At 37.5% G+C, this 9,224-nt stretch overlaps 2 protein-coding genes across 3 annotated transcripts; both read left to right on the top strand.

Annotated features, from left to right (window-relative positions):
- The first annotated feature begins 598 nt into the window (after positions 1–598).
- Positions 599–2,954, top strand: commd4 (COMM domain containing 4). Its single transcript, XM_065292420.2, has 8 exons — positions 599–911; positions 1,113–1,184; positions 1,290–1,355; positions 1,432–1,471; positions 1,549–1,668; positions 1,833–1,913; positions 2,033–2,209; positions 2,339–2,954. The coding sequence occupies exons 1-8, from the start codon at positions 909–911 to the stop codon at positions 2,377–2,379; spliced, it is 600 nt and encodes a 199-aa protein (XP_065148492.1). The 5' UTR covers positions 599–908; the 3' UTR covers positions 2,380–2,954.
- Positions 2,955–3,396: 442 nt separating this feature from the next.
- On the top strand, positions 3,397–8,129 carry neil1 (nei-like DNA glycosylase 1). Of its 2 annotated transcripts, none has more exons than XM_065292066.2 (11): positions 3,397–3,498; positions 4,764–5,219; positions 5,334–5,453; positions 5,674–5,776; positions 5,883–5,973; positions 7,056–7,177; positions 7,282–7,309; positions 7,414–7,460; positions 7,547–7,727; positions 7,811–7,918; positions 8,000–8,129. In XM_065292066.2, exons 2-11 carry the CDS (start codon positions 4,768–4,770, stop codon positions 8,041–8,043), a joined length of 1,296 nt encoding a protein of 431 aa, XP_065148138.1. In that variant the 5' UTR covers positions 3,397–3,498; positions 4,764–4,767; the 3' UTR covers positions 8,044–8,129. The 2 variants fall into 2 exon arrangements, with proteins under 2 accessions (XP_065148138.1, XP_065148137.1); XM_065292065.2 differs by having other exon boundaries at positions 3,411–3,498; positions 4,744–5,219.
- The last annotated feature ends 1,095 nt before the right edge of the window (positions 8,130–9,224 follow it).

Below are 9,224 nucleotides of genomic sequence, written 5' to 3'. Positions count from 1 at the left end.
ATTAGTACGTCCCAAATCATAGTATGTTGAAATGAGTATCCCAAAGATACCCGGATGGTCTACTATTTCCGGTTAGAATTCGAAGTGCAGATCAATGCACACTCTAACGGCTAATATTGCCCACAACCCATTGCGTGCGGGAGGGAGGAGTTTAACCACACTGACCCTCTTGCTTATTTGTAGTAATACTGTGGCTGTAGAAATGTTAACTTTATTAGTCCAGCGAAAGAAACATGGTTACTACACTTTTACTGTAGTGAAAGCATGGTTCATTTTCATCTGGGTATTTTTGAGTTATATGTAAGTATAAAATACGTTAAACAATAGTTATACTATAAACTTTTTAATATTTGGACTTTAAAATAAGTAGCTTTTGTTACACACATTGCACATGAACGTCAGAACCAGCCGCCTCACAAACGACCTGCGTTTGGTTCTAATGACGCTCTGCTTCACTCATCAACTTGTTAGAACACATTGTAAAATGTATTGTGAAAAAAAAACGATGAGAAATAAAGATGGGAATAGTAAATGAAATTATATTTGACATAAGTTATAAGAATGAATGAAATATTGTTAACAATCCTGGTGTGCGTAACTAGGCAACCACGTTTTCGTTCACGTTGCATGACGTCATCGAAGTACGTCCCAGAACGTGCATACTCTTTTGCTACACACTCAAAAGTATGTACATTTTCCTCACAAAAACAGTACATACTTTTAGCTCGTAGTATAAGTAGGCGAATTGGGACTCAGCATATGTGTTAAAGATGGATGGAGATTTTTTTTCTTCAGTTAGTTCATTTCGCCTTTCCTGTCGTCTGACCTAAACGGCTTTCCGTACCGTAGTACGCGAATCACAGGAAGCAGTGGACTGTTGAGCTAACCTCATCCAATCTTTCACAACAATGGTACGTTAACTTATTCAATTTATTTCAACGTAACATAATATAATAACTAGTTATATCCCTGTTTAAGATCGTTTTATCTAGTTAGTTTTGTTAAACAGTACGTCTATCTCGGTGTTAGATAGAGCTAGCGTTAGTCGTCAGTCATTGTAATCGTGAAGGTCTATATTGTAAATAAATCGTTTCTTTACCACGTTTTTATAGAGGTTCCGATTTTGTGGAGATCTGGACTGTCCTGACTGGGTTCTTGCAGAAATTAGCACCCTTGCAAGAGTGGTAAGTGTGTTTTGTTTAGATTTTCAAGATTGTGTTATTTATGCATTCACAGTGAATGTATTCCACATAAGAACAAGCAGACATTTAAATAAAGTTTCTTTACAGTCTAGCGTCAAGATGAAACTTCTCTGTGTGCAAGTCATTAAAGATCTGCTTGATGAGGGCATCGATGTAAGACAAAATTGGATACCCAAGTTATATATGTTACTGAATAGACACTATACTAAATTTTATTATTTGTTTTCAGTATGACAAAGTTTCGAAACTAACGTCAGATGCAAAATTTGGTGAGTGAAAATTAAAACATTTGTGTCGTGTCCATCTGCTCCATCAAGTACAAATACTGTATGTTACTGTTTTACAGAAAGTGGAGATATCAAAGCCAGTATAGCTGTCCTGAGCTTTATTCTGTCCAATGCTGCAAAACATGATGTAGACAGTGAATCTCTCTCTAGTGAACTACAGCAACTTGGTCTGCCTAAAGGTGAAGATCCATGTATTTTTATAATACTCATATCTACATCCAGGCAAGTCCTGACTACAGTATGTGGCAGCAATGTTAAGTGATATCATAATGATAGGCTTAAATATGTTTGGTATCCAGCTCATTATATAAATAGCTAACATTTTGTCTTCATGCTTTTTCAGAGCACACCACAGGATTGTGTAAATCATATGAGGAGAAGCACAATGCTTTACAGGAGAAACTGAGAGAAAGCAGCTTACGCTGTAAGTACTGCAAAAAAAAGTGCACAAAACAATTGAATAGATTTTTGTGAATTACACAAACAAATGTTTTAGTAAATAATAGCAGAAAAGGCACTCTTCATTTGCTCTCTGTGTGTTAGTGGGTCGCCTAGAAGCGGTGAACTGGAGGGTAGATTACACCCTAAGTTCCAGTGAACTAAAGGAAATCAACGAACCCACAATTCAGCTCAGGTTTCAGTCACAAAACCCAGAAACAGACTCAACAGAGACCACTGTTATCTCAGTCAGTGCTGACAAGTTCAGAGTACTGTTAACAGGTAAGAAAGATCCCGTAAAATTATATATGATAGATAAATGATTATTTGTCTTATCATTCATTATTTATCTCAATGCATCCCTGTTTTAATGTCAAAAAAGCTTAACTTGCTATTTTGTTTGTTTTCCAGAGCTCAAACAAGCACAGGCTATTATGAATGGGCTGCAGTGATGCATGCATCCTTCGTTGGAGCATTTACATTTTTGGGCACTGAATCGACTTTGTATATGTAAATGTGCTGCTGTAACATTCAGTTACAATATACAGAACTGTTCGTCATGTACAGACGTCTGCTTTGTCTTTTTGATTAGTCAAATGTTGCCCAAATTGAGCAGGCGGACGGTATATGGTGACGCATGGTGGGTATTATTAACAGCCGACCTTTTCTAAGCTCTAATGGTCTGGAAATAAAGACCTATTTTGATCAATCTGGCCTTTGTAAACTCTTTGCTGTCAAATTAAAAAGACATGTGATGTCATTAAAGAAAAGCTTTTATATATCAAACAGATTTATATTCTGGGCTTTGCAAACTGTGCTGTCAAATTAAAAATGACACGTCATTAAAGAAAAGCTTTTATATATCAAACAGATTTATATTCTTTATTCACATTTGGTTTTTATCAGTCACTACAGATTTTGCCACTAGTCAAAATAATAATATTTTATATCTTAACATATATTAGTTATCATTTAATTAACTTTCTTTGATTTTTCTTTATTTTTTCAATAAAATATATTATCAGCAGTCTGTATGTGTATTGTTTAATACCCAGATAATCACTTTTGTGTTTTAGCAATATAACAATGACCAGTAAGTATTAAATGGGAATGTATATGATTTACTGTGTGTGTACTCATTCATATAAACACACTGTAGTGCAGTTTGATTCATAATTACTGTATCATTTACGTATTATAGATTCCTAATCATAATTTATAATAAAACAAACCATTTCACTATACTACCACTTTATTGCTCTATTATATGTGGACATACAACTCACTTTACATCAGTGGTTCGCAACTTGGGGTGCCAGAGGAACTCTATATTTTATAAAATACATTAATTTAAATCATACATTCAGTGTAATTAAACCTCAGAAAAATAAGGCTACCAACCAACAGAACTACACTGTATTATTTAGTATACGCGACAGAATGCACCCTACACGGGGGGCTCAGATCTGCGCATGAACTACAACTCCCATGATGCACGTGTAGTATCCGCTTGAAAAACATTGTGAACAGCGCCCGTGTGTCCGGTGTGATATAACTCGCTAGGAGCAAAGGTAAGCTGTGTTTGCGCGAGTCGTTTAATGTTGGTTATAGGGTGACATTTACTAATTGTGCTGCAGAAAACTACATACATTTTCCGCGAGCATACGTTGCTAAGCGACGCAACGTGTGGGCTTTAGTTACGTAGCACTTGAACAGACTTTCCAAAAACTTGATTTGCTTTTACACAAAACAAAAATCTGATATGTATCTGCAGCTTAGATATATATGAAATTGTCATTTATACTGTAATAAATACAAAACACTTTGAAAATTGCGTACTCCCAAGTTATGCGTTTTTCAAAGTCTGTAATACTTGGATGTTGCGCTATTCAAATGCCTGCACGTGCAATATATTTACACAACTTACAGTCTCAACAGTTAACAAGTGATGTACATTGCAGGTACATGGCAAAAGCTGATAAGCAGATTCCGTCTGAATGAAACCTTATGTGCACCGGTTTATATCAGTCCAGTCAGATTTTTTTATTATTATTCATAGGATTTATTTTATAAAGTCAAACAGAACTGTAATGATAAGCTTTTATTATTATTTATAAAATATGTTGTGCCTATAGCACAACTGGTAGAGCATTGCATTAGCAAAGATCATGGGTTCGATTCCCATAACTATCGCTTTGGATAAAAGAAGTGATGCACCGATGTATCGGCCGCCGATATTTATCGGCCGATTTTTAATGAATTTGAAGCCATCGGCAACAGCACGAGAAAGGGCGATACCGATTGTTTATTAATTAACCGCATAAAGGCAATGAGTTGCATGTCTGTTGCGTAATCCAGCATTTTTAACAATAATTATCAAAATAATTAAATACTTCCTAAAACAAAATAAGTTGTATAAATTATAGTTTGTCAGACGTGCGATGAGGGAAAAAATAATCAATCATGTAGTAAATCACGCGAGATTACTCTTTCACGTGATCCATGCGGTCTAGAGTATTTCGGGAAAATGTCTGCGGTCTGGCCTTTCTTCAACATCTCGGATAAAGACAAAAAAAAAAATCGGCATTTGCAACGAGTGTTTTGCAGAAATTATTAAGAGGAGGTAGTATTGTATACAAGTGTTTAATATCGGTATCGGCCAGAAGTTGTCTGTTTAAATCGGTATCGGCCCAAAAAATCCTATCAGTGCATCCCTAGATAAAAGCATCTGCCAAATGCGTAAATCCATGCAGGCCTATTGATTGTTGTAGGTTGCAAGAATCAGCATCTTTACATTTGGTCTTAAATTCTCACAGCCGGTCTTGATTTCCTAAAGAAAAATGCCTGAGGGTCCTGAGCTTCATTTGGCCAGCCTGTATGTCAACAGGATGTGTGAGGGTCTTGTGTTTACCGGAGCTGTGGAGAAATCTGATGTAAGCAAATGTCCCGAGGTTCCGTTCAGCTGTGATACATACCGCATCAAAGCCCAATCTAGAGGTAAAGAGGTCCGACTCACGCTCACTCCAATCAAGAGTGATCATGAGAGAAAAAGCAAGACGGGCCAACCCCAGCAGCCAATGGATGTGGTTTTCCGGTTCGGAATGTCTGGATCTTTTCGCTTCACCACGGTGGATGAACTTCCGAAACACGCCCATTTACGGTTCTACACAAATGAGAGCCCACCCAGAGCTCTGAGTTTTGTGGATGCACGCAGATTTGGCAGCTGGCAACCAAATGGGATCTGGCAAGCGGCTAGAGGCCCCTGCATTATGTTTGAATATGAAAGTTTCAGGTGAGGAATGATTCAGCATTCCCCAAATGTATTAAACTCACTATCAAACCCATAGAGTTGCATTGTTGAATGCTGATGTGTACTTATGCAATAATACAATTACATTTTTTCCAGAGAAAACGTGCTTTCGAATCTGTCTGACAAGGCATTTGACAGACCCATCTGCGAAGCCCTCTTAAATCAGATGTATTTCAACGGAATTGGAAACTACCTTCGAGCTGAAATTTTGTACAGGTGACTCCTTACAAGGTTTTTAGTATTTGCCACTTCGTGCTTAAAGGATCTCATCCATCGTCATGAATTATTTATTTCAACAGTGAGAATAAAAGCACATTGTCCAGTTGAGAGCAATTTGCAGCCATTTGGGTTTCACACAGAAACATCGGCATCTTTAATCTACTGGCACGTCAATCTTTTCGAAGTAGAAAATAGAGCTGATTGTTTTGTTTTTCAGATCACAAATCCCCCCATTTGTCAAGGCCAGGACAGCACTGCAGGGACTCGAGTCAACCGTTGAAGATAAAAAGAAAGTCAAGATGGAAAATGCAATTACCAAAGTATTAAATTATGACACTCTACACACTATCAGTCCATCACTATCTCAGTCCATTTATAGTCACGCAATTTGTCATGAATCAATGCCTTGTGTTGTCTTTCCTTCAGACTGCGGATGTAGCTGAGATGGGAATGAAGGCTGAGAGCCCAGATCTTCTTTATCTTTGTCACACTGTTCCTTTAGAAGTGGTGAAATTGGGTTGGTGCCATTCATAACACTGCACCTTATTCTGATTTGGTTTTTCAGTCACTTTACCATTAACATTTGCTATATATATATATATATATATATATATATATATATATGTTGTACGTCCTCTGTAGAGAAAAATATCCAATTGTGAAATCTGATTTGTCTACTTAGAAGGAAATGCATTTCCAAAAATCAGATTTTAAAATCCGATTTCATGCCGACTAAATAGATTTGAGTTTTAGATACTGCAGAAAGGCAGGGTTCCCACACCTTAGTTAACTTCAAATTCAAGGACCTTTCAAGGACTTTCCAGGTCCAATACCCTCAAATTCAAGGACTAAATGTGGGGACACATTTGTGTCAAGTGAGAACAAAGTTACATTGTGTTACCTTTAAAGATACATTGTTACAGTTCCCTTTCGAGGGAACTCGCGCTGCGTCACTGCGGTGACACTTTGGGGATGCCTCCAGGGGTAAGTGTGTCTGAATGTGTATATGAAATTCAACCAATGGTAAGGCTTAACGACAAAACCAGGGTGATGCGGGAGCCAGGAAGTATATCGCTATCTAAAATATTGCCAAAGACGGCGTTACAGGGACGTATGAAGTATGGCAAGGGAGACGCAGCGTCTCGTTCCCTTCTCAGGGAACAACAGTTACATACGTAACCCAAGACGTTTTCATGTGTCAAACACAACTATGCAAAAAAGCATTTTGGTATGAATAAACATTCGCATACAGAAGATATAAGCATTTAAAGCGAACAGTTTAGTACGTGTGCTTAAAAAGTCTAAAATATTTATGATATTATCCTAACACTACACAGGGAATAATATGGATTTTTTTCCAGAAAACTTCTTGCATAAAATATATTCAAGCACTTTCAATGCCCTGTATCTATGTATGTATATTTTCAAAAACTTCCCAGGTCCTTGAATTTTTTCCATAGATTCACAAACTTTCTAGGATTTCAAGGACCCGTGGGAACCTTGAGATAGATATTTGCCGACTTTATGAACAATGCCATAGTATCATGGTTTAAGATCAACATATTCTGTATGTATTTACATTGCATCTTTCTTTTGTAGGTGGAAAAGGTTATGACCCCCAAACCTCGGATTATTCCCCCCTTATAACCTGGATGCAGTGTTACGGCGTGAATGGGATGAAATCTATAAGAGACCGCAACGGACGAACAATGTGGTTTAAAGTATATATAACATAAAGCTACAATATACATCTAAATTCTCCACGTTTGCACTAAAAGCTATGATATACAGTATAAGATTTAATATAAGTTTTACTTTACTTTAGGGTGACCCCGGTCCTATGGCCCCCAAAGGTAAAATTGTGGATCATTTTGCAATAAAACACCTGCAGCTAATTGTAAACCCACAGGAATAACTAGAAATATTTTCCTATTACATTTCAAATCTCCCAATGCAGGAAAGAGTAAAATACAGAAACGAGAACGGGACTACACAGTTTCAAAGGTAAGAGGGCCTTTGTCTAAATGATTCATGATTCTTGAAATCACTTTCATGTTTATTAATGAGATCATGCATCATCGTCACACTAGAAGGCTAAGAAGAAACGCACTGACGATGCTGTGAGCGTAAAGTCGGTTAAACAAAAGGAGAGGAAGAATATAAAAAAGGAAACTAAAACATCCACATCACAGCGTGGCTCAAAAAGTCAGAAATGTGGCGAAAAGATCAATGCAGAAGAAAACAAAAGGCCAGTCAGAAAGAGCACAACAGGTCAGAATCTGATTTTCAATGTACTGTACAGTCACTGTGATATTCACATGCAGATCCTGATTTTACTTGCTTTCCTTTTAAAGGTCGTCTTAGAAGTGGAACTAACCAGGACAAAGGCCAAACTAAGAAGCAAGGAACTACAACTAAAGCAAAAACTAAATCGGTCACCTGCCGGAAAAGCACCACAAAAGGTATTGATTTGTCCTTGACTTTTCAATACTGAGGTAGTGCGTTTAAATGTTCATTCAGTCTTTTTCTGGATTCTGTTGTAGCAAAGCCACAGCGAAGAAGCAGCCGTCCAGGACGAAAGACATAATCGATAACTCAAAGCGGATCATTTCCAAAGCACCAAACTATTATCAGAGCACTCAGACTTTAAACAAATAAAATGTATACTTTATATTTTTAGTAGCACAAAATGCGTTGTCTTGTTTTTCCATTTTTAGCAGTCTACAAAGTGCACAAAAGATCGATTTGATGAATGATGGTGCACGAAACGACAAAATATCTCATTCAAACCAATGTACTTTGTGAGTACTTGCCCCTGAATACAAAACTGTATGTAGTAGTCTCAGCACGTCCTAATGTGTGATTCAGTTTCTTTAGTTTTACCTTGGCTGCTCAATATGCGTTCTTGTTGACTTGTGAAACGTCATCAGTCACAACCCATGTACTATTCCCAATTCAAGTTCGCATCAAGCCAAGTTCACATAACATCCCCAGATGTGTACTTGATCCGCCCATTTTATTGAGGATGCATCCAGAGGTGACTTGTGCGGACTTATGACAGCAAAGTTTCCCAGAATGCATTTCGCGTCAACAGCAATGAATCTTAAAACTTGCACAGTATTCGAAACATTAAATGCAGTTTTAAGAGCTGTTTAGTCAAGAATATAGATGAATAAACTTCAAATATGTGGTCAGTTAGTAAAGATAGTGCCTATATTAAAATTTCTATTTGGATATAGGTGAGTTCCAGGGAATCAGCGGGTGGTCAGCAGCGAGGGCAGCTTCATCTCAGCAAGTCCTTCTGAAATTTGCCGCTGTCTCAGTGCAGCTCTGCCCTCCGGTGTCTAATGGTCAAACATCAAATATTCTCTTTGGATATATCTGACTTTTTTGTTTCAATCAATTTATTTCTCTATATTATTCATATGTTATTTGCAGTGGTGGACAGTAACAAAGTAAATGTAATTCCTTACTGTACTTAAAGGTATAACAGAAGATTTTCTTTTTCCGGGTGGATCATCAAGACTATTGGTCATCCCAGTTGTCAATCATTCTGGTGATATGTTTATGTAAGGCCATCATACGTGCTCATCCCTAGGTTCGCTTTCTGCACATGCGCACTTTCAGGTGTATATGAGTGGTGGGCTACGGTTTCAGCCATTCATTGAAGCTCGCGTTCTCAACGTATTTTTTCAAAATGTTTAAGGGTCGCAAGAGAAAAAGTGTTTACGAATTGTATGACGAAGACGAAGAAGAGAAAGGCCTCTG

Source organism: Paramisgurnus dabryanus, chromosome 23 (genome assembly GCF_030506205.2).
Source record: "Paramisgurnus dabryanus chromosome 23, PD_genome_1.1, whole genome shotgun sequence".
NCBI lineage: Eukaryota > Metazoa > Chordata > Actinopteri > Cypriniformes > Cobitidae > Paramisgurnus > Paramisgurnus dabryanus.
This window is presented reverse-complemented; position numbering and strand designations above follow the sequence as displayed.

Coding starts and splice junctions, on each gene's coding strand:
- commd4 (XM_065292420.2), top strand. Junction 1,356..1,431: donor TGCTTGATGAGGGCATCGAT/GTAAGACAAAAT, acceptor ATTTGTTTTCAG/TATGACAAAGTTTCGAAACT. Junction 2,210..2,338: donor GTTCAGAGTACTGTTAACAG/GTAAGAAAGATC, acceptor TTTGTTTTCCAG/AGCTCAAACAAGCACAGGCT.
- neil1 (XM_065292066.2), top strand. CDS start 4,768: ATGCCTGAGGGTCCTGAGCTTCATTTGGCCAGCCTGTATGTCAACAGG. Junction 5,974..7,055: donor TTTAGAAGTGGTGAAATTGG/GTTGGTGCCATT, acceptor TTTCTTTTGTAG/GTGGAAAAGGTTATGACCCC. Junction 7,728..7,810: donor AGTCAGAAAGAGCACAACAG/GTCAGAATCTGA, acceptor TTCCTTTTAAAG/GTCGTCTTAGAAGTGGAACT.